This window comes from Hyla sarda, assembly GCF_029499605.1.
Source record: "Hyla sarda isolate aHylSar1 chromosome 1 unlocalized genomic scaffold, aHylSar1.hap1 SUPER_1_unloc_11, whole genome shotgun sequence".
NCBI lineage: Eukaryota > Metazoa > Chordata > Amphibia > Anura > Hylidae > Hyla > Hyla sarda.
In genome coordinates, this window is record NW_026607572.1 from 583,720 (window position 1) to 609,506 (window position 25,787).

Genomic DNA, 25,787 nt, shown 5'->3' on the forward strand with positions numbered 1-25,787 from the left:
AACATGGTACAACTCCCAGCATATTGTACCATGTTCTATACTACTATAAAGTGCAACATGCTGGGAGTTGTAGTTTTGCAACAGGCAGAGAGCCTTAGGTTTTGGATCACTGATTTATAGCATAAAAAAAATAGTAAATAAAAAAAATAAAAAAAATTGAAATAAATGTGAAAAAGCCCCTCCCCTAATAAAAGTTTGATTACACCCCCCTTCCTTTTCCCATTTTTGGAATAAAATAATGTAAACAAAAATAAACATATTTGGTGTAAATATCTGAACTATTATAAGATAATGTTGTTAATTAAACCGCACAGTGAATGGCGCAAATGTAAAAAATAGAAAAAAAAGTATAAAAAGCGAAACAAAAGAACCATCTATACAAAAACTACAAATCACGGTGCAAATAATAACGATCCCTCATACAGGAAAATAAAGTGTTATGGGGGCAGAAATATTACAAAAAAATTACAAAAAGTTATAATACAATATAATACAATAATAATATAATACAATAATACAAAACCTATATATATTGGGCATCGATGTCATTGTTTGGACACAATAAAGAAGGCGGGTCATTGGTACCAAAAAGTGCACTGCATAAGAATGGAAGCCACACATTGTCCCTCATTTACTAAGAGGGGAATGTTTGTGTTTTTGCAAGTCCTTTACTCCTTTTTTTTCTGATGCTATTTACTAATCTGTCGCCCAATTTCCCTTTCTTTCTGTCGCAGGTTTTTTTCTGTAGCACAAAATGTATTCTGTGCGACAGAAAAAAAGTCTCTGCAAATTCTGACTACATTAGTGCTTTTACTACTACCCCCATCATGGAACAGGGTCTGTTCCATGTTGGGGGTAGTAGTAGAGGGGCTGAGGGATTGATCGCACCGGGTCTCACTGGTAAAACCCCTGTATTACTGAAGTGTATGCACTGACTGGTGTCTGGTAGCGCCCCCTACAGTACAGGGAGGTATTACATGTTCTGTACTCTTTACCTGTATTACTGAAGTGTATGCACTGACTGGTGTCTGGTAGCGCCCCCTACAGTACAGGGAGGTATTACATGTTCTGTACTCTTTACCTGTATTACTGAAGTGTATGCACTGACTGGTGTCTGGTAGCGCCCCCTACAGTAAAGAAAGGTATTACATGTTCTGTACTCTTTACCTGTACCAGGGTTAGCTGCTCCTTTGGACACCAGGTGGGGGCGGCTCCATATTACTTTTTTAGGACATTGCATGTACTGTACAGGACCCTGAAGAAGCTCCTGTCCTCTACATAGACCAGTGTTTCCCAAGCAGGGAGCCCCCAGCTGTTGCAAAACTACAACTCCAAGCATGCCAGGACAGCCTTTGGCTGTCCGGGCATGCTGGGAGTTGTAGTTCTGCAACAGCTGGAGGCTCCCTGCTTGGGAAACACTGACAGACAGTGATTACAGTTCCCAGCAGATCTTTATTACTTTTATATGGAAGAATTTGCTTTATCTATATCTGTTATCTACTTATTTTTCTTTAATCCTCACTTTTTCCTATTTTTGGATGACATTTTGGTGCCTTTAGAACCAATTACCAGGTTTCCATAGAGTTCTGGCCTCAACATACAATGGTTTCAACATACAATGGTCGTCCCAGAACCAATTAATATTGTAACTTGAGGGACCACTGTATACTGACCCCCGCTACGCATATTTATATATATACTGCCCCCCCCAGCTGCGCATATTAATATTCATGCTCTCCCTCCCCTGGCTGCCAATGAATGAAAACTCTATTAGCGGGGGAGCGGAAGGCTGCTGCCTGCTCACGCTGCTAAGAGTTTGTCATTCATAGCGGGCAGCAGCTGCATATCATGCTGTGGGGGTCAGACATATGGATATCTATCTGACCCTCACATCATACATATACAAATGCCGGCTCACCGCTATGAATGACAAGTACAGCAGTGCAGGGAGGCTCGCGCTGCCGGTCCTAATAGCTTACTTGTCATTCATAGCGGTGAGCCGGCATTTATATATGTATGATGTGAGGGTCAGATAGATATCCATATGTCTGACCCCCACAGCATGATATGCAGCCTTCTGCTCCCCCACTAATAGAGTTTTCATTCATTGGCAGCCAGGGGAGGGAGAAGATGAAGATTAATATGCGCAGCTTGGGGGGGCAGTATATATATAAATATGCGCAACTGGGGGGGGGTCAGTATATATATAAATATGCGCAACTGGGGGGGGGGGGTCAGTATATATATAAATATGCGCAGCGGGGGTCAGTATAGATATATAATAGCGCTGGGGGTCAGTACATTTATTCAAGCGCAGCGGGCACTAAGTTTGATATAGAGCAGGGGGAAAGATATATAGAAATGCTGGAGGGGCCAGATATATACCCCCTCCCCCCCCTCCCCCCCCAGTGATTCTATACATCTTTGCCCACCACAGCGCTTCTATAGTAAAACTCTGCCGGGAGCCCTGATTGGCTCCTCGGTCCCGGCCATTCAGGGCTTCTGGTGGGAAATTTAAAATGAAGGTTTACAGTACATTGCAGGGGATCAGAACATGCCGCCCGCTCCCCCGCTTAATAACATCTGATCGGATCGGGTCTCAGAAGTGAGACCCGGGGCGATCAATCCCTCAGCCCCTGTACTACTACCCCCAACATGGAACAGACCCTGTTCCATGCTTGGGGTAGCAGGATTCACTCTCTGAGCTGTGGGTTTTCTGTGAAGCAAAACTCAGGTTTTCCTGTAAGTTTTCTTCACACTCGGAGGGTTTTTTCTGTTTTTGTCGGGAACACGCCCCTTTTGTCGGGAAAAACGCCCCTTTTGTTCTTTTGTTTTTTTCCCTCTGAGTGATTTTGATTTTGTCGGGTTGTGCGCCAGATTCTAGCGCAAATTCTGGCGCAGACAGAATTCTGGCACAAAACCTGACAAAACCTGACAAAAAGTGTCGGGATCCTGTTAGTAAATGAGGGCCAATGTGTATATTTTTTGTTTTTGTGGTAAAATGATCTATCTACTTACCACCAGTACCTACATACACCGTCTACCTACCAATGCTATCTATCTACTGCCAATATCTGCCTTTATACTGGCATTATCTACACTATTTAGGACACTGAGGGTAGGAAAGAATTGGGAAATGTGCTGGAAACGTGCGGCGCCTAACATGTTTCTCTGGCAGATTCTGTGGGGACTAAAAGGAAAGAGAACGACTTCAGGAAGACGCCCCCTGTGATTCACTACATGTAACTGCACTGTAATCACTTATATGGTCTGCAGCACCTGTGTAGAGCCGGGGGCACTGTATGGGGGGATATTAGTCTGTGTACAGGGGTATTATTCAGTATCAGTATGGCAGTATTATCCCGTCACTATATGGTGGTAATGGTGGTGGTCATGATGTGGTGCAATTATTCATCCCTTTTATTCCTTTATCACCACAAAATCCTGATGTCCCGATCAGCTGAGAGGACGGTGGGAGGGTCCTTACCTGCCTCCTCGCCGTCTGATCAGTGTTCTATTACTCCAAGCCTGAAGCAGCAGAGCACTGATAACAATGATCAATACTATGGCATAGCACTGATCAGTATATACAATCAGAAGATTACAGGTAATAGTCCCCTATAGAGGCTAAAAAAAAGTATAAAAAAGAAAGTTAATAAATGTGAATAAGCCCCTCCCCTAATAAAAGTTGGAATCCCCCCATTTCCATTTTTTAAAAATAAATGTAGTAAAAAAAATCCCATGTGGTACCGCCGTGTGCATAAATGTCCGATCTATTAAAATATAAGGTTAGCCAAACCGCACGGTCGATGGCGTACACGTGAAAAAATACCAAATTTGTGCATTTTTGGTCCCTTCATATACCATAAAAATATTAATGAAATGTGATAAAAAAAAGTCCCATCAAAATACAAATAGTCCCGATAAAAACTATAGATCAAGGCGCAAAAAATGACCCTCATACAGACGCGTATACGGAAAATAAATTAAGTTATGGAGCTCAGAAGAGGAGAATTTTAAACATATTAATGTTGGTGCATGAATTTTTTAAAGTAGTAAAATAAAATAAAACCTATATAAATTGGGTATCCTTGTAACCGTGTGGACCTACAGAATAAAGATAAGGTGTTATTTTTACCGAAAAGTGCACTGCATAGAAACGGAAGCCGTACAACGTGGTAAATTAGCGATTTTTTATTTTATTTCACCCCACAAACAATTTTTTTTGGTTTCGCCGCAGATTATGCTATAAAATAATTGCTGTGATTACAAAGTACGATTGGTGACGCAAAAACAACAAGCCTCATGTGTGTCTGCAGGTGCAAAATTGAACACATTATGATCTTTAGAAGGTCAGAAGAAAAAAAAAAAAGTGCAAAAACAAAAACTTCCTGTGGAGCAAACAGCAGCTGATAAGTACTGGAATGATTAGGATTTTATAATAGAAGTCATTTACAAATCTGTATAATTTTATGGCACCAGATGATTTAAAAAAAAAAAAAAATTCCACCGGAGTACCCCTTTAAGGTGAAAATGAGTTTAACCTCTTAAGGACTCAACGTTTTTCCACTTTCGTTTTTTTTCTCCTCACCTTTAAAAAATTATGACCCTTTCAATTTTGCACCTACAGACCCATATAAAACTTGTTTTTTTTTGCGCCACCAATTGTGCTTTGTAATTACATCAATCATTTTACCCAAAAATCTACGGCGAAACCAAGAAAAAAAAAATTTTTAAACGCCATTTTGTAACTTTTGGAGGCTTCCGTTTCTACGCAGTACATTTTTCTGTAAAAATAACACCTTATTCTGTAGGTCCATACGATTAAAATGATCCCCTACTTATATAGGTTTGATTTTGTCGCACTTCTGGAAAAGAATTATAACTACATGAACGAAAATTAATGTTTAAAATTGTCATCTTCTGACCCCTATAACTTTTTTTCTTTTTCCGTGTACGGGGCGGTATGAGTGATAATTTTTGGCGCCGTCATCTGAAGTTTTTAACATTCAAACCAAGAGTCTTTTATTGAAAAGATTAATGATGGCAGTACAAAAGTAAAATAGTAATGATGCCCTTTCGGGCGTGTTACCATATAATAACAGGTAAAACAGATAACATGGAGGTTTTATCATCTCATCGCTTTGCAGGAAAACAAGGAAAGCATCTTACACATATGGGGGACAATACAAGTACATGCTAACAGCAGGATCGGTCGTCGCCAAACGGTCGAATCAAGCACATAGAAAAAGGAGGAGGAACTCCTCACCCCCCAGTTCAATACAAAGAAAGGCAATTCTGCATAGGTGGACAATAAGAAGAGGCTTGCCATTCCTCCCATAGTTTATCAAAATATTCCACACTATTCTCACGAATGGCAGACAGTTTTTCACAAAGCATAATAAAGTTAACCTTGTCTATAACCTTCTGAAATGACAATAACGGGGACTTCTATTGGGCTGCTATATGTATCCTGGTAGCCAAAAGAATGAATTGAGCAATTCGAAAAGTGCGGAATGGCATCCTACTAGGCCTGTTGCTTAAAAGACAAAAGGACGGAGAGCTGGGTATGCGTTCACCAAATAAATCCACCAATACCGTATGAACCCTTCTCCACAATTGTGCCACCTTAGGACAACTCCACCAAATATGGTGCATGGAACCAGCAGTCTGACATCCTCTGAAGCAAAGAGGTGACACTGACGGGTAAAGTGTGTGCAACCTAGAGGGGACCATATAGACTCTGTGTAGAATTTTAATAGACGTCTCCATTAAGGAGACCTGCCAGCTACCCTTACTAATAGCCGTGCAACAGGCATGCCATTGGGGCAAAGATATGGTCACACGAAGGTCACGCTCCCAGGCTTCCATGAAGCGTAGTTTTGTATCAGCGGGAGGGGCATTTAGATGGGCATAAATGCGGGAAAGCAAGCCTGGTAACGCAGGGCCGTATAGCAAGGCCGACTCATAGAATGTAGGATTCACCTTATAGCCCTTAGGACCCAACGAAGAGTAGTATGATAGGATTTGCATTGCACGGAAATGTTCCCCAGGCCCCGCTTATGTATAGAGCAGAGTTGTGCCATGGTAATCAATTGTTTACCCACCAGCAGGTCAGATAATTTAGCCAGTTTAGCAGAACGCCACCACGAATAGGGAGCAGTGGAAATGCCAGGTTGAAAAGCAGGATTAGAAAGGAAGGGGAGGAGAGGAGGAATAGGAGACTGCAGGAAGAACTTGAAGCGGACCAGATGCCAAAGAGACAGGGAAAATAGAGTGATCTGCGCCAAAGAGGAGAGAAGAGCTGAGACAGGACAAGAGGACCACATCAAGGTGGAGAAAGAGTAAGGAGAGATAAGGGATTCTTCCAGCCCTACCCATCTAGGGGCACTCTGTGTGGCGTATGAAAGAGCCAGTTGGGCTAGTTGAGCAGCGTAGTAATATTTCCTTAGGTTGGGAATCGATAGACCACCCACCCTTTTATGGTAATGCATAACAGTCTTATTCATGCGGGGCCGTCTACCATTCCAGATGTAGTGGGAAATAGTGTGTTGAAGAGAGCATATATCTTTTTTCACTACCGGGATGGGGAGGGAGCGAAACAGGTACAGGATACGTGGAAGAATAACCATTTTGTATACATTTATGCGGCCTACCCACGAGATATGAGGCCCTGTCCACCTTGTCAGATCCGCTCTAATAGAGCAAAATAGAGGAGGATAGTTCGCTGCATATAAAGTTTTAAGGGATGTAGTAAGATTAACACCCAGATAGGACAGGCCATGTGAGGAGTCGTGAAACCCAAAATTTTGTGATATCAATTGTCGTGTCATGGGCGGGACATTGCAATACATAACCTCCGATTTAGCCACATTCACCTTCAACCCCAACAGCCCAGCAAATCTGTCTAATAGCGTGATTAAATTAGGTAAAGTAACCAAAGGATTTGTTAACGTCAGTAAAAGGTCATCTGCAAAAAGACTAGTTTTATATTCTGCCGAACCCACCACAAGGCCCTTAATATTAACATTATCTCTAATAGCAACTGCCAAGGGTTCCATCACAAGCGCAAAAAGCACTGGTGAGAGGGGGCACCCCTGGCGCGTTCCCCTCCCTATAGATATAGATGAGGGTGAAGTGGAAGGCAGCTTTAAGTAGGCCGTCGGAATTGAATTAAATGCTATGCAATGTGCGAACAAAGGGACCGGAGATGCCAAACTTTGATAATACCTGAAACAGGTACGGCCACGAGACCGTATCAAAGGCCTTTTCTATGTCTAATGCTAGGGCAAGCATGGGAGTTTTAGTAATATCTGAATGGTGCCTGTCGGCCTGGGATGAATCCCACCTGGTCTAGGTGGACAAGAGAGGGCAAGAAGGAATTAAAGGGTAGCTCCCACCATCATGTTTATTTTTTTTCTGTCCCTGCCTATTGCTCTTCTATCCCCAAGACCCCCCCCCCCTGCCTTTATTTTTATTTTTTTACTATTTTAAAAATGGCATTTAGACTTCCCCAGCAGGCACCACGTCACTGATGCCTGCTGGGGGGGGGGGGGGCAACTTCCGCCCTTAGTTCTCCTAACAGGGTGCCTCCAGCTGTTTCACCACTACAACTCCTAGCATGCCCTGACATCTATTGGCTGTCAGGGCATGCTAAGAGTTGTAGTGGTCAAACAACTGGAGGCACCCAGGACAGGAGCTTCATGGGGGAAGGAGTGAGTCGGGAGCCGATGCGGGAGGGACAGGTGCGGGGGAGCCTCTTCCTGCCGCTCGGTGAGTAACACCCAAGCACCCCCCCCCCCGTACCTTGCAGGAGGGTGACCCCCTAGTGTCCGGATTTCAAATTGCTTTTAAAATGTTTTAAAAGCATTTTTAATATAAGTATTTTAGAGATATGTTGTAGTACTTGAGTACTTCAACATATCAAAAATAATTTTTCATGACAGTGCCCATTTAAGTCTAGAAACAAGTAGTTTATAGAAGTAGAAGTAAGTAGTTTAGAATCGACATTAAGAAGAGCGATAGGACGGTATTTAGAGGGTAAAGAGTGGTCCTTAGAGGGTTTAGGTAAGACAGGGGGAGGTTTGGCGCCAGACAAAAGAGAATTGGAGACAAGATGAGGAATTAACAGAGGAAAAGGTTTTAAAGTAAGAGGCATAAAATCCGTCCGGGCTGGCAGACTTGCCCAGTTTGAGATGGTCAATAGCCCGTTCTACCTCCTCCGCCGTGATGGGACCATTCAAGGCCTCCCGGTCCAGAGTGGATAAAGAGGGAAGAGACAACGGAGATAAAAAGGCATTTAAAGAAGAAGAATAATTAGAGGGAGTAGGAGGGGCTAAGTAGAGGTGAGTATAGAAGGAAGAAAAAGCCTCATAAATACGGTCAGGGTGGGAAGTGCGGAGGCCAGATTTCAACTGAATGCTGTGCACCCGATTAAACGAGGAAGTTTTCTTGAGCATAGCCGCTAGCAGCCTGTCAGGCTTATTCGCCAACCTATAATAAGTTGCACCTGTCCACCTCAAGGCTTTCTCTACTTTTGTGGAGAGCAGGGCATCCAATTGCAATCTAGTATCCGCAATAGACTTATAAAGAAAGGGGGTAGGATCCTGCTGATGGGCAAAAACCAATCTAGACAGTTTGGCCTCCAAGGCCGCCTGGACTCTAGTCCTATCTCGCTTAATTCCCGAGGCCGTAGAGATCAGGCGTCCGCGGATGTAGGCCTTGTGAGCCAACCACGTCCAATGTGGACACAATTGTGGGGAACTATTCAAAGAGAAGTTGGAGGCTATATCACCCTCCAGTTGGGTTTTTATTCTCGGCATAGTCAGTAAAGACTCGTTAAGTCTCCACCTAAATGGCAATGTGAGAGGGGACATAAAATTAAAAACTGACAGCACCACATCATGGTCCGATCACGACACGTGGACATGACGGGAAAAGACCAGCTGAGGTACTGTTGCAGCGTTGACCAAGATCCAGTCTATTCTCGTGTAATGGCGTTGGACCAGGGAATAAGTGTAGTGACCTGAAGTTTTTATCGGTACTATTTTTGCTTTGATCTGACTTTTTGATCGCTTTTTATAAACTTTTTTATGGTATAAAAAGTGACCAAAAATACGCTATTTTGGACTTTGGAATTTTTTTTTTTTACTTATTCGCCATTGACGATATATTTTTATAGTTCGGACATTTACGCACGTTTATATTTATTTTTCTTTATTTTTTTTTTTTATGGGAAAAGGGGGGTGATTCAAAGTTTTATTAGGGAAGGGGTTAAAATCAAATGTATTAACTATATTTTTTATAGCCCCCATAGGAGACTATTACATACAATGCTTTGATTGCAGACACTGTTCTGTGCCATAGCATAGCATTGATCAGTGTTATCGGCGCTCCACTGCTCCTGTCTGGATCTACGGCATGGAGCAATAGAGCGACGATCAGACGCTGAGGAGGCAGGTGGGGACCCTCCACGTCCTCACAGCTGATCGGGACACCATGGTTTCACCACAGTGTCCCTGATCAACCTGACTGAGCTGCCGGGAAGCATTTTTTTAAATATTAGATGCGGCAATAAACTTTAATCGCCGCATCTAAAGGATTAATACCGGGCATCACCGCGATCAGTGATGTCCGGTATTAGCCACCGGTCCCTGCTAGGTGCCGGGCCCAACCCGCGTGACCCTGTGTTACAGCACGGGAGCGGACACACCCTGTGTCCTTAAGAGGTTAAGTTGATAGTGGTCTGTGTACAGGGGTTTTATTCAGTAACAGTACGGTAGTATTATCCCATCACTATATGATCGAGAGAGGCATAAGAGGCGATGGAGGCATGGGAGGTGAGGGAGACATGGGAGGTGAGGGAGACATGGGAGGTGAGGGGGGCATGAGAGGTGAGGGGGGCATGAGAGGTGAGGGGGGCATGGGAGGTGAGGGGGGCATGAGAGGTGAGGGGGGCATGGGAGGCGTGGGAGACGTGGGAGGTGAGGGAGACATGGGAGGTGAGGGGGGCATGAGAGGTGAGGGGGGCATGAGAGGTGAGGGGGGCATGAGAGGTGAGGGGGGCATGAGAGGTGAGGGGGCACATGGGAGGTGAGGGGGCATGGGAGGTCAGGGGGCATGGAGGTGAGGGAGGGAGACATGGGGGGGTGAGGAAGACACGGCAGGTGAGGGAGACAAGGCAGGTGAGGGAGACACGGGAGGTGAGGGGGACACGGGAGGTGAGGGAGGGCATGATAGATGGCCTCCTCAAAGGGTTCCCAAATGGTGATCTCTCTCTCTCTCTCTCGGAACCTAGTGTCTATTAGGATGGTGAAAGACAAAAGTTCCTCGAGATCTCTGATCACAATCTCATCTTGTATAATATGGGAGAGTCCACGAGAGAACGTGTCCACCAGCGCTTCCTTATCCCAGCACACTTCTGCTGCTACAATACACAACTCTATTGAATTCTTGGCCACAGTTCTCGTCCCGTTACATGGACATGAGCTGCTCTGCCGCAGAGGGAGAACGGACAGGGAGATTAAAGGGGTACTTCACTGCCCCAGCGGTCAGAACATTTAGTTCCAAACGCTGGGTGTGGGCTGCGGGGTCATGATGTCACACCATGCCCCCTCAGTGGGAGCGGTCGTGATGGCCTCGTACACATAGGGATATTTCTTGTCCATATTCCAGCTGTAGAATCACATTAGTTTGCATTTTGGGTGAATAGAAGAATATACAGCAAGAGAAAGGACAGAGAGATTAAAGAATTCTACACAATTACTACAGCAGAAGAATCTGTGACTCTGCTCTATATTAAGTTGTTACTACTCACCTGGGTGGTTACCTGTAGGAATGTCCTCCTTATACTGTTCATCACAGCTCACATCTGTCTCTTCTTCTTCCTCCCTATCTGTAGCATTAATATTGTGCAGATCTTTTCCTGTCGGAATGTCCTCCTTATACTGCTCATCACCACTCACATCCGTCTCTTCTTCCTTTATGTCTTTAGCATTAATATAGATCAGTTCTCTCTCTGTAGGAATGTCCTCCTTATACTGCTCATCACCAATCACATCTGTCTCTTCTTCTTCCTCCCTATCTGTAGCATTAATATTGTTCAAATCTTTTACTGTCGGAATGTCCTCCTTATACTGCTCATCACCACTCACATCTGTCTCTTCTTCTTCCTCCCTATCTGTAGCATTAATATTGTTCAGATCTTTTCCTGTCGGAATGTCCTCCTTATACTGCTCATCACAGCTCACATCTGTCTCTTCTTCTTCCTTTATGTCTGTAGCATTAATATAGATCAGATCTCTCCCTGTAGGAATGTCCTCCTTATACTGCTCATCACTGCTCACATATGTCTCTGGAGCATTAATATTGTTGGGATCTTCACCCTGATACATACGATGTGGAAGAAATATAGTAAAAGTCATCGGTCAGCAGGAGAAGTCACATGGGATGTTATAGATGAGAAGTCATGGAGGGTGAGGGGACTGACCACAAGAGCTTCACAGCCCTTCTACAGATCATAGGGAATATCTCCATCTACCTGATCATCCTGTGGAAGAAGAGGACGGGGACACCTCTCTGGTGCTGTTCTCTTACTGGATCTGACTGTAGGGAACACATACAGAGACTGAATTCATTCTTTACATACAAATAATGAGAGGACGTGTGTATATAGTCATGTCTATTACCTGGTGATGTGAGGGGCTGCTGATCCTCCATCATGACCTGATCCTTGTACTGATCCTTGTGTCCTTCTACATACTCCCACTTCTCCATGGAGAAATAGACCGCCCCCTCCTGACACCTTATAGGAACCTGACACATAATGATACAGTCATCACCCCGACCCCTCCAGTGATGTTACTGTATAATGTCTCAGCATTCCCAGCAGTGTCATCACCAGACCCCTCCATTACTGTATAATGTCCCAGCATTCCCAGCAGTGTCACCTCTCCAGTCATCACCAGACCCCTCCATTACTGTATAATGTCCCACCTCTCCAGTCATCACCAGACCCCTCCATTACTGTATAATGTCCCAGCATTCCCAGCAGTGTCACCTCTCCAGTCATCACCAGACCCCTCCATTACTGTATAATGTCCAGCAGTGTCACCTCTCCAGTCATCACCAGACCCCTCCATTACTGTATAATGTCCCAGCAGTGTCACCTCTCCAGTCATCACCAGACCCCTCCATTACTGTATAATGTCCCAGCAGTGTCACCTCTCCAGTCATCACCAGACCCCTCCATTACTGTATAATGTCCCAGCATTCCCAGCAGTGTCACCTCTCCAGTCATCACCAGACCCCTCCATTACTGTATAATGTCCCAGCAGGGTCACCGCTCCAGTCATCACCAGACCCCTCCATTACTGTATAATGTCCCAGCATTCCCAGCAGTGTCACCTCTCCAGTCATCACCAGACCCCTCCATTACTGTATAATGTCCCAGCAGTGTCACCTCTCCAGTCATCACCAGACCCCTCCATTACTGTATAATGTCCCAGCAGGGTCACCTCTCCAGTCATCACCAGACCCCTCCATTACTGTATAATGTCCCAGCAGTGTCACCTCTCCAGTCATCACCAGACCCCTCCGTTACTGTATAATGTCCCAGCAGTAACACCTCTCCAGTCATCAACAGACCCCTCCATTATTGTATAATGTCCCAGCAGTGTCACCTCTCCAGTCATCACCAGACCCCTCCATTACTGTATAATGTCCCAGCAGTGCCACCTCTCCAGTCATCACCAGACCCCTCCATTACTGTATAATGTCCCAGAATTCCCAGCAGTGTCACCTCTCCAGTCATCACCAGACCCTCCATTACTGTATAATGTCCCAGCATTTCCAGCAGTGTCACCTCTCCAGTCATCACCAGACCCCTCCATTACTGTATAATGTCCCAGCAGTGTCACCTCTCCAGTCATCACCAGACCCCTCCATTACTGTATAATGTCCCAGCAGTGTCACCTCTCCAGTCATCACCAGACCCCTCCATTACTGTATAATGTCCCAGAATTCCCAGCAGTGTCACCTCTCCAGTCATCACCAGACCCTCCATTACTGTATAATGTCCCAGCATTCCCAGCAGTGTCACCTCTCCAGTCATCACCAGACCCCTCCATTACTGTATAATGTCCCAGCAGTGTCACCTCTCCAGTCATCACCAGACCCCTCCATTACTGTATAATGTCCCAGGATTCCCAGCAGTGTCACCTCCCCAGTCATCACCAGACTCCTCCATTACTGTATAATGTCCCAACAGTGTCACCTCTCCAGTCATCACCAGACCCCTCCATTACTGTATAATGTCCCAGCAGGGTCACCTCTCCAGTCATCACCAGACCCCTCCATTATTGTATAATGTCCCAGCAGTGTCACCTCTCCAGTCATCACCAGACCCCTCCATTACTGTATAATGTCCCAGCAGTGTCACCTCTCCAGTCATCACCAGACCCCTCCATTACTGTATAATGTCCCAGCAGGGTCACCTCTCCAGTCATCACCAGACCCCTCCATTACTGTATAATGTCCCAGCATTCCCAGCAGTGTCACCTCTCCAGTCATCACCAGACCCCTCGATTACTGTATAATGTCCCAGCAGTGTCACCTCTCCAGTCATCACCAGACCCCTCCATTAATGTATAATGTCCAGCAGTGTCACCTCTCCAGTCATCACCAGACCCCTCCATTACTGTATAATGTCCCAGCAGTGTCACCTCTCCAGTCATCACCAGACCCCTCCATTACTGTATAATGTCCCAGCAGTGTCACCTCTCCAGTCATCACCAGACCCCTCCATTACTGTATAATGTCCCAGCAGTGTCACCTCTCCAGTCATCACCAGACCCCTCCATTACTGTATAATGTCCCAGCAGGGTCACCTCTCCAGTCATCACCAGACCCCTCCATTACTGTATAATGTCCCAGAAGGGTCACCTCTCCAGTCATCACCAGACCCCTCCATTACTGTATAATGTCCCAGCAGGGTCACCTCTCCAGTCAGCAGCTCCATCATCTTATTGATGAGTTCTAGGATCTTCTGTTCATCCATTTCCTCATGTATCAGGGAGTGAGGTGGGGGTCCTGGGATTGGGCTCAGGTTTCTTGCCCATCCTTCACACCCAGGGGCCCGACAGCGCCCACTAGAGGACTTCTTCACTACTGTGTAATCCTGTGTATGGAGAGACACATTAATATCACTACATACATTCCCAGAATCCCTCACCTCTCCAGTCATATCCATCTGTTATTACATAGATAAGAATGAGGTCATGTGACATCACTCCCAGAATCCCTCACCTCTCCAGTCATATCCATCTGTTATTACATAGATAAGAATGAGGTAATGTGACATCACTCCCAGAATCCCTCACCTCTCCAGTCATATCCATCTGTTATTACATAGATAAGAATGAGGTCATGTGACATCACTCCCAGAATCCCTCACCTCTCCAGTCATATCCATCTGTTATTACATAGATAAGAATGAGGTCATGTGACATCACTCCCAGAATCCCTCACCTCTCCAGTCATATCCATCTGTTATTACATAGATAAGAATGAGGTCATGTGACATCACTCCCAGAATCCCTCACCTCTCCAGTCATATCCATCTGTTATTACATAGATAAGAATGAGGTCATGTGACATCATTCCCAGAATCCCTCACCTCTCCAGTCATATCCATCTGTTATTACATAGATAAGAATGAGGTCATGTGACATCACTCCCAGAATCCCTCACCTCTCCAGTCATATCCATCTGTTATTCCATAGATAAGAATGAGGTCATGTGACATCACTCCCAGAATCCCTCACCTCTCCAGTCATATCCATCTGTTATTACATGGATAAGAATGAGGTCATGTGACATCACTCCCAGAATCCCTCACCTCTCCAGTAAGCCGGAAGAGTATCTGTAGGGTGAGGTTTATGATCCTGTCGGCCATCTTGTTCCTGTCTCTCTCCATGGTTGATGGGTCATCCAGGAGAATTCTCTTATATAGAAGATATCAGCAGAGGATCCTGGATTGGAGAAACCTGAAGGGAAGAAGAGGAGACGATGATAAACCGCACCAGATTCTATGGAGAAATAAAATCCATTTCCTGGAGATAATCTGGGGAAACATCTGAGGAGACATTATGGGAGTTTTCAGATTTCTCTATAAAACAAAATCCATTGTCCGAGGGCTGTAAAATAAGAGACTAGAGCGCACTCCCCTCTCCCGTCCAGTAGTGGCGCTCTGGTCCTCCAGGTCTTCTGAGGTCGCTCTCCCTGCTCTGCTGAAGACGTTGTGAATCCATTTCTCCTAATCTCTGAGGCTGCGGTGTATTCAGAACGTCTTCATCAGAGCAGGGAGAAGAATAGAGGGATTCAATATGACATTGTCCAATGAAGAATACTGAAATGTGTCCACTAGGGGGCACAATATACATCACAATTACATCAGGATTTTATGTGAATTGTGATATGTGCCCCCGGAAGAACCTGCTATTACCTGCAGCAGAGGCCGAGCATCATATACCGTTACACACGCAGGGTCTGGGCCACCACCGGAGTCAGTGTTTCCCAAGCAGGATGCCTCCAGCTGTTACAACATTTGGCTGTCAGGGCATGCTGGGAGTTGTAGTTTTACAACAGCTGGAGGCACGCTGGTTTGGACTGTCTTAAGTAATAATAGGGGCGCGGGAGAAACTTAAAAAACCTGATGCTTACATAGTCCTGTATGGAAGAAGTGGCTGATACCCGGAGAAAAGAGACTGACCAGGTGACAGGATGGGCGGGTAAGTGACCTGATACCTTCACCATCCAGACATCCCCTGGGGGGCAGTATAGGCAGGAAATCAGGAGAACAACCGCTGGTCGGCACGGCGCTCCCTAGAAAAACAACCGTACAGCGCCATGTCTAAGCCACACCCACCTACATTAATTTATTACAAAAATGGGATATAAACTTATTAGGGGAGGGGCTTCTATTACAAACCCTGAATAACGCTCTGCCATAGTGATGTGTTATCGGTGCTCGGCTTATACAGGCTGTGGAGGTGTCTGTATACTTAGAGCCCCGATCTGAGCACAGAGCACGGTAAGGGGCCCTCCGGCCGTCATCTCAGCTGATCTAGACTCCGCCCCCCAACAACTGCATTTTACTCATTTTAGATCCTGCAATCGACTTTGATCATGGAATCTAAAGGGTTAATGGCGATGAGCGTCATTAGTGGTGAGTCCTGGCTGCTTATAGCTCCTGAGCTCACAAGTCCCATATGGGGCACAGAATGTAAATATACACCGTGTCCTTAAGGGTTAATGATAAACATCCCCAATAATCCTGATCTGATGGTGACCGCACACACATACCTGTATCTATAGAGGAGCCGTGTGCTTACAGGACCTGCGATGATGTCACCTTCATGTGATCAGTCACATGGAGGAGGAGGAGTCACATGATCAGGGGCTGCTGCTCTGAGAGATCTCCACACACAACACAACAGCAGTGACTGCCCCACCAGGACCTGCTCTGTATCTGCTACATGCTGGAGGTGTAGGACCTGTGATGATGTCACAATCATGTGACCAGTACATTTGGGGGCAAAGTTTAGCAGTAAAGATGTGAGTGTGGCTGAAGGACCTGTGGGGAGGATCATGTGACAGGAGTGGGCGGAGGTCAGCAGTGCAGGATAGACGGGATGATGATTTAAGGACCTGTGAGAATGGTCATGTGACAGCAGAGTCCCGATTGATCACATGACTGTGACTTCATCGCAGGTCCTGTAAGCACACGGCTCCTGTACAGTCTGCAGGTGGAGGTATGCGTGAGGTCACATGTTGCTGTTAGATGGGTTTTTTGTACTATTAACCCCTTCAGAACCCGGTAGTTTTGAGTTTTAACCCCTTAAGGACACAGTGATTTCTCTTTTTAATGTTTTCCTCCTCGCCTTCTTATAGCCATAATGATTGCAATTTCCTCTTTACAAACCCATATGACGCTTCTTGTTCTTGTTGTTTTTTTCACCACCGGTTTGTACTTTGTAATGACATCACTCATTTTACTGCAAAATCTACAACAAGGGACAACAATTTTTATTTGTGGGGTGAAATAGAAAAAAAAAGCAATTTAAAATTTTTTTTTGGGTCTTCTGTTTGGACGCAGTGAACATTACGGTAATAATTCTCTTTATTCTTTAGGTCCAAACGATTACAATGATAAATGATTTATATAGGTTTTATTTTAATACTTTTAAAATATAAAAAATTCTAACTTATTGTACAAAAATTAGTATGTATCAGATTGTCCTACCTTGTCCCCTATAACTCTCTTATTATTCCGTATACGGGGATGTATGAAAGTCTTTTTTTGCGCCGTGATCTGTAATTTTTATCGGAACCACTTTAGTTTTGATGAGACTTTTTGATCGCTTTTTAAGACTTTTCTTTTGGACCATGAAGTTGTATTTTTTTACGTTTACGCCATTGACCGTGCGGTTACACATAAGTTTAGATTAATTTTTGTTTACATTATTTTATTTAAAAATAATTGGTAAACGGGGAAGATTAATAGTATATTAGGGGAGGGGCTTATTCACATTAAGTTAATGTTCTTTTTACCTTATTCACAGTTTTTTAGTCCCTGTAGTAGACTATTACATGGAATCTATAGATTACATACACTGATCAATGCTGTGATGCTGAGGCTGCCTGCAGGATTGGAGCGTCGTTCAGACAGCGTGGAGCGAGGTTAGGGACCTCCACCCGTTCTCTCAGCTGACCGGGACCCCGCTATTTCACTGTGGGGGTCCTTATCAGCTCCACTGAGCTACCGGAAATAGATTTTTGGCATTGGTTATGTCCTGCATTAGCAATGAGTCCCAGATGCTGATAGCAGGTAGGACCTAGGGACTATGAATCGTGCTGAACTCCTGACTGTGCTTCATAGACTGGCAGCGGCCTCCCTCCCCTCCAAATCTTATCACTTTAATGACAGGAGTCCCTGCTCTGAAAGGGGTTTCCTGCACAGGAGCAGAAGATATGCCAGATTTGATGCGTCTCCTGCTCCGGAGCTGGGCCCATGGCTGTACATTATATACCTCCTGCCCAGTCAGCCATGAAGGAGTTAAATGGTGGTGATACATTGCTACTTAACTTTTCTGGGGCCACACACTATACAGATAGCTGCTTATTGTCCCTTCTACTCGCTGGGATAAGAGCATCCAGTCTAGCTAGGGTTAAGTGGCGCACAGCACTGCCAATTCTATCCTTAGGGGCCAGACAGTAAGCAGCCATCTATATAGTCCCGGGGGAGGGGAGCAGTGATACTATGAAATATCACTTAACTCCTTACACTCCATGGGACGGGCGCTTTGGGTATAATGACCTGAACTGACAGCTGGATCATCAGACTTGCGTTCAGTTTGGGACATGTGACCATAATATAGAGGATCTGCCCCGACAAGTATTCACCTCATCATCCGAGAGCAAGAAGATAAATCATGTGCAGGAATATCCCCTCAAATGTCTCCATATAACATCCTGGAATTGTATAGAATTAAATGTTTATTCACAATACAGGTTCCTATAAGGTGTCAGGACGTGGCGGTCTATTTCTCCATGGAGGAGTGGGAGTATGTAGAAGGACACAAGGATCAGTACAAGGATCAGGTCATGATGGAGGATCAGCAGCCCCTCACATCACCAGGTAATAGACATGACTATATACACACGTCCTCTCATTATTTGTATGTAAAGAATGAATTCAGTCTCTGTATGTGTTCCCTACAGTCAGATCCAGTAAGAGAACAGCACCAGAGAGGTGTCCCCGTCCTCTTGATGAACAGAATATGGAGGACATTACTACAGGGAAAGATCTGATCCATATTAATGCTACAGACATAAAGGAAGAAGAAGAGACTGATGTGAGCGGTAATGAGCAGTATAAGGAGGACATTCCTGCAGGGAAAAATCTGATCAATATTAATGCTACAGACATAAAGGAAGAGGAAAAGACAGATGTGAGCAGTGAAGAGCAGTATAAGGACAACATTCCTACAGGGAAAGAGCTAAACAATATTAATGCTACAGACATAAAGGAAGAAGAAGAGACAGATGTGAGTGATGATGAGCAGTATAAGGAGGACATTCTGACAGGAAAAGATCTGGATAATATTAATGCTACTGATATGAAGGAAGAAGAGACAGATGTGAGCGGTGATGAGCAGTATAAGGAGGACATTCCTACAAGTAACCACCCATGTGAGTAGTAACAACTTAATATAGAGACTGTAGTAATTGTGTAGAATTCTTTAATCTCTCTGTCCTGTCTCTTGCTGTATATTTATCTATTCAGCCAAAATGCAAACTAATGTGATACTACAACTGGAATATGGACAATAAATATCCCTATGTGTACAAGGCCATCACGCCCGCTCCCATAGACTTGCACTGAGGGGGCATGGTGTGACATTATGACCCCCGCAGCCCACACCCAGCATTTGGAACTAAATGTTCTGACCACTGGTGCAGTGGAGTACCCCTTTAATCTCCCTGTCCGTTCTCCCTCTGCGGCAGAGCAGCTCATGTCCATGTAACAGGGGACGAGAACTGTGGCCAAGAATTCAATAGAGTTCTGTATTGTAGCAGCAGAAGTGTGCTGGGATAAGGAAGCGCTGGTGGACACGTTCTCTCGTGGACTCTCCGATATTATACAAGATGAGATTGTGGTCAGAGATCTCGAGGAGCTTTTGTCTTTCATTATCCTAATTTACACTAGGTTCAGAGAGAGAGAGAGATGACCATTTTGGGACCCCTTGAGGAGGCCTTCTATCAGATTGTCGCCCTGCCTTTCATGCCCCCCCATCCCTCCCTCACCTCCCATGCCCCCCTCACCTCCAATGCCTCCACAATTACACCGCACCATGACCACTACCATTACTACATATAGAGACGGGATAATACTACCGTACTGATACTGAATAAAACACCTGTACTCAGACCACTATCACCTTAACCTTTTAAGGATGCAGGATCCGCCCGCTCCTGTGTTATAAAGCGGGGTCACGCGTGTTGGGCCCAGCACCTAGCAATGACCGGGACTGGTGGCTAATACCGGACATCATTGATTGCGGTGATGCCCGGTATTAACCCTTTAGATGCGGCGATTAAAGTTGATTGCCGCATCTAAAATTTTTAAAAATGCTTCCTGGCAGCTCAGTCAGGCTGATCGGAGACACCGTGATGAAACCGTGGTGTCCTGATCAGCTGTGAGGATGCGGAGGGTCCCCACCTGCCTCCTCGGCGTCCGATCGTTGCTCTATTGCTCCATGCCTGAGAAACAGACAGGAGCAGTGGAGCAACGATAACACTGTTCACACCCCTTTTCCCATTTGCAAACAAAAATGCAAAGAAAAATAAATACAAACATGTGGTATTGCCGCGTGTGTAAATGTCCGAACTATGAAAATATATCGTTAATTATTCCGCACGGTCAATGGCGAAGACGTAAAAAAAAATTCCAAAGTCCAAAATAGCGTATTTTTGGTCACTTTTTATACCCTAAAAAAAATTATAAAAAGCGATCAAAAAGTGAGATCAAAACAATATTAGTACCGATAAAAACTTCAGATCAGGGCACAAAAAATTACCCTCATAGCGCCCCGTACACAGAAAAATAAAAAAGTTATAGGGGTCAGAAGATGACAATTTTAACCCCTTAACGACGCAGGACGTATATTTACGCCGCAATCCCGCCGCAATCCCGCATCATATCGCGACGGTCCCGGCACTCGTCAACGGCCGGGACCCGCGGCTAATACCTCACATCGCCGATCGCGGCAATGTGCGGTATTAACACTTTAGAAGCTTTGACCGCCGTTTCTAAAGTGAAAGTGACCCGGCTTAGTCGGGCTGTTCGGGACTGCCGTGGTGAAATTGCGGCGTCCCGAACAGCTTACAGGACACCGGGAGGGACCTTATCTGCCTCCTCGGTGTCCGATCGGCGAATGACTGCTCCGTGCCTGAGATCCAGGCAGGAGCAGTCAAGCGCCGATAACTCTGATCACAGGCGTGTTAATACACACCTGTGATCTGTGCAAGAGATCAGTGTGTGCAGTGTTATAGGTCCCTATGGGATAATAATGATCAGTATAAGAGATCAGTGTGTGCAGTATTATAGGTCCCTATGGGAGAGATCAGTGTGTGCAGTGTTATAGGTCCCTATGGGATAACAATGATCAGTATAAGAGATCAGTGTGTGCAGTGTTATAGGTCCCTATGGGAGAGATCAGTGTGTGCAGTGTTATAGGTCCCTATGGGATAACAATGATCAGTATAAGAGATCAGTGTGTGCAGTGTTATAGGTCCCTATGTGATAACAATGATCAGTATAAGAGATCAGTGTGTGCAAAAACGCCTATAACACTGGTGCCACCTCACGATCGCCCTGATTCATCGGCCGGATTACCGGCCGACCAATCAGGGCGCCTGCTGCGGGTGTCACTCCCGCACCCGCTCCGCCCCTCTTCCGGAGGACGTGAGCGGGTGCGGGAAGACAACCCCCGGTGCTGGGGACCCCGATCCCCGGCGTCCCTGTTGGGATCGGGGCCCCAGGAGCGACGGCGGCAGCGAGGGACTGACGTGTGCGGCGGCATCGTGGAGCAGCAGCAGGAGGTGAGTGACAGCCTCCTGCTTTTGCTTAGCAACAGCTCCCAGCATGCAAAAAGGGCATGCTGGGAGCTGTAGTTATGCAACAGCAGGAGGCAGACCACCACAACTCCCAGCATGCCCTTATGGGCATGCTGGGATTTGTAGTTTTGCAACAGCTGGAGGCACATTCTTTCTATGGAAATGTGTACCTTCAGCTGTTGTATAACTACAACTCTCAGCTTGCACAATCAGCTAAAGTGCATGCTGGGAGTTGTAGTGTTGCATCTGGTGGTTGCATAACTACAACTCCCAGCATGCCCGTTGGCTGTCGGTGACTGCTGAGAGTTGTAGTTTTGCAACAGCTGAAGGCACACTGAGTTAAGTAGCAAACCAGTGTGTCTCCAGCTGTTGCATAACTACAATCCCCAGCATCTTCAGCCAATGTAGTATGCCTCCGGCTGTTGCATAACTACAAGACCCAGCATGCCCTTCCGCTGTCCGTACATGCTGGGGGTTGTAGCTTTTGCAACAGCTGAAGGCACACTGGTTGCAAAACACTGAGTTTGTTACCAAACTCGGTGTTTCACAACCTGTGTGTCTCCAGCTGTTGCAAAACTACAACTCCCAGCATGCACTGATAGACCGTACATGCTGGGAGTTGTAGTTTTGCAACAGCTGGAGGTATTTCCCCCCCCCCATGTGAACGTACAGGGTACACTCACATGGGCGGAGGATTACAGTAAGTATCCGGCTGCAAGTTTGAGCTGTGGCAAATTTTCTGCCGCTGCTCAAACTGCCAGCGAGAAACTACTGTGAACCCCCCGCCCATGTGACTGTACCCTAAAAACACTAGACTACACTAACACAAAATAAAATAAAAAGTAAAAAACACTACATATACACATACCCCTACACAGCCCCCCTCCCCAATAAAAATGAAAAACGTCTGGTACGCCACTGTTTCCAAAACGGAGCCTCCAGCGGTTGCAAAACTACAACTCCCAGCATGCACTGATAGACCGTACATGCTGGGAGTTGTAGTTTTGCAACAGCTGGATGTCCCCCCCCCCCCCCAATGTGAACGTACAGGGTACACTCACATGGGCGGAGGATTACAGTAAGTATCCGGCTGCAAGTTTGAGCTGCGGCAAATTTTCTGCTGCAGCTCAAGCTGCCAGCGAGAAACTAATGTGAACCCCCGCCCGTGTGACTGTACCCTAAAAACACTACACTACACTAACACACAATAAAAAGTAAAAAACACTACATATACACATACCCCTACACAGCCCCCCTCCCCAATAAAAATGAAAAACGTCTGGTACGCCACTGTTTCCAGAACGGAGCCTCCAGCTGTTGCAAAACAACTACTCCCAGTATTGCCAGATAGCCACTGACTGTCTAGGCATGCTGGGAGTTTTACAACAGCTGGAGGCCCCCTGTTTGGGAATCACTGGTATAGAATACCCCTATGTCCACCCCTATGCAAGTCCCTAATTTAGGCCTCAAATGCGCATGGCGCTCTCACTTTGGAGCCCTGTCGTATTTCAAGGCAACAGTTTAGGGTCACATATGGGGTATCGCCGTACTCGGGAGAAATTGGGCTTCAAATTTTGGGGGGTATTTTCTGCTATTACCCTTTTTAAAAATGTAAAATTTTTGGGAAAACAAGCATTTTAGGTAAAAAAATAAAAAAAATTTTACATATACAAAAGTCATGAAACACCTGTGGGGTATAAAGGTTCACTTAACCACTTGTTACGTTCCCCGAGGGGTCTAGTTTCCAAAATGGTATGCCATGTGTTTTTTTTTTTGCTGTTCTGGCACCATAGGGGCTTCCTAAATGCGGCATGCCCCCAGAGCAAAATTTGCTTTCAAAAAGCCAAATGTGACTCCTTCTCTTGTGAGACCTGTAGTGCGCCAGCAGAGCAATTTTCACCCCCATATGGGGTGTTTTCTGAATCGGGAGAAATTGGGTTTCAAATTTTGGGGGGTATTTTCTGCTATTACCCTTTTTAAAAATGTAAAATTTTGGGGAAACCAAGCATTTTAGGTAAAAAAAATATTTTTTTTACATATGCAAAAGTCGTGAAACACCTGTGGGGTATTAAGGTTCACTTTACCCCTTGTTACGTTCCCTGAGGGGTCTAGTTTCCAAAATGGTATGCCATGTTTTTTTTTTTTTTTGCTGTCCTGGCACCATAGGGGCTTCCTAAAGGTGACATGCCCCCCAAAAACCATTTGTCGCTCCTTCCCTTCTGAGCCCTCTACTGCGCCCGCCGAACACTTTACATAGACATATGAGGTATGTGCTTACTCGAGAGAAATTGGGTTTCAAATACAAGTAAAAATTTTCTCCTTTTACCCCTTGCAAAAATTCAAAAATTGGGTCTACAAGAACATGCGAATGTAAAAAATGAAGATTTTGAATTTTCTCCTTCACTTTGCTGCTATTCCTGTGAAACACCTAAAGGGTTAATACACTTACTGAATGTCATTTTGAATACTTTGGGGGTGCAGTTTTTATAATGGGGTCTTTTATGGGGCATTTCTAATATGAAGGCCCTTCAAATCCACTTCAAACCTGAACTGGTCCATGAAAAATTGCGAGTTTGAAAATTTTGTGAAAAAATGTAAAATTGCTGCTGAACTTTGAAGCCCTCTGGTGTCTTCCAAAAGTAAAAACTCATAAATTTTATGATGCAAACATAAAGTAGTCATATTGTATATGTGAACCCCAAAAAAATTATTTTGAATATCCATTTTCCTTACAAGCAGAGAGCTTCAAAGTTAGAAAAATGCTAAATTTTCATTTTTTTCATCAAATTTGGGGATTTTTCACCAAGAAAGGATGCAAGTTACCACAAAAATTTACCACTAAGTTAAAGTAGAATATGTCACGAAAAAACAATCTCGGAATCAGAATGATAACTAAAAGCATCAGAGTTATTAATGTTTAAAGTGACAGTGGTCAGAATTGCAAAAAACGCTCCGGTCCTTAAGGTGAAAAAGGGCTCGGTCCTTAAGGGGTTAAAGGGGTACTCCAGTGGAAATTTTTTTTTTTTTAATCATCTGGTGCCATAAAATTATACAGATTTGTAAATGACTTCTTTTATAAAATCTTAATCATTCCAGTACTTATCAGCTGCTGTATGCTCCACAGGAAGTTTTTGTTTTTTGCACTTTCGTTTTTTCCCTTATCACCTTCTAAAAATCATAATGTGTTCAATTTTGCACCTACAGACACATATGAGGCTTGTTGTTTTTTGCGTCACCAATCGTACTTTGTAATGACATCAATTATTTTATAACATAATCTGCGGCGAAACAAAAAAAAAATTTTGTGGGGGGGAAATAAAAAAAAAAAAACACGCCAATTTGCCTCTTTCTAGGGCTTCCGTTTTTACGCAGTGCATTTTTCGGTAAAATTAACACCTTATCTTTATTCTGTAGGTCCAGACGGTTACAAGGATACACAAGTTATATAGGTTTTATTTTATTTTACTACTTTAAAAAATTCATGCACCAACATTAATATGTTTAAAATTGTCCTCTTCTGAGCTCCATAACTTCATATTTTTACGTATACGCGTCTGTATGAGGGTCATTTTTTGCGCCGTGGTCTGTAGTTTTTATCGGTACCATTTCTGTTTTGATGGGACTTTTTTTGTTGCATTTCAGTAATATTTTTATAGTATATGAAGTGACCAAAAATGCACAATTTTGAACTTTGTTTTTTTTTTACGTGTACACCATCGACCGTGCGGTTTGGCCAACCTTATATTTAAATAGTTCGGACATTTATGCACGTGGCGGTACCACGTTTTGTTTTGTATATTTTTTTTTAATTACATTTATTTAAAAAAAATGGAAATGGAGATTCAAACTTTTATTAGGGGAGGGGCTTATTCACATTTATTAACTTTTTCTTTTTATTTGACACTTTTTTTTTAGCCCCCATAGGGGACTATTACCTGCAATCTTCTGATTGTATATACTGATCAGTGCTATGCCATAACATTGATCATTGTTATCAGTGCTCTCCTGCTTCAGGCTTGGAGTAATAGAACACTGATCAGACGACGAGGAGGCAGGTAAGGGCCCTCCCACCATCCTCTCAGCTGATCAGGATTTTGTCGTGATAAAGG

General features: G+C 44.6%; 1 protein-coding gene across 1 annotated transcript in view; it reads left to right on the plus strand.

Annotated features, from left to right (window-relative positions):
- LOC130297954 (oocyte zinc finger protein XlCOF7.1-like) overlaps positions 1-25,787 on the plus strand; it is a 79,173-nt gene that overhangs the window by 38,503 nt on the left and 14,883 nt on the right. The window contains 1 exon segment of the mRNA XM_056550816.1: positions 18,837-19,251. Within this exon segment, the coding sequence (XP_056406791.1) occupies positions 18,837-19,251 (415 nt within the window).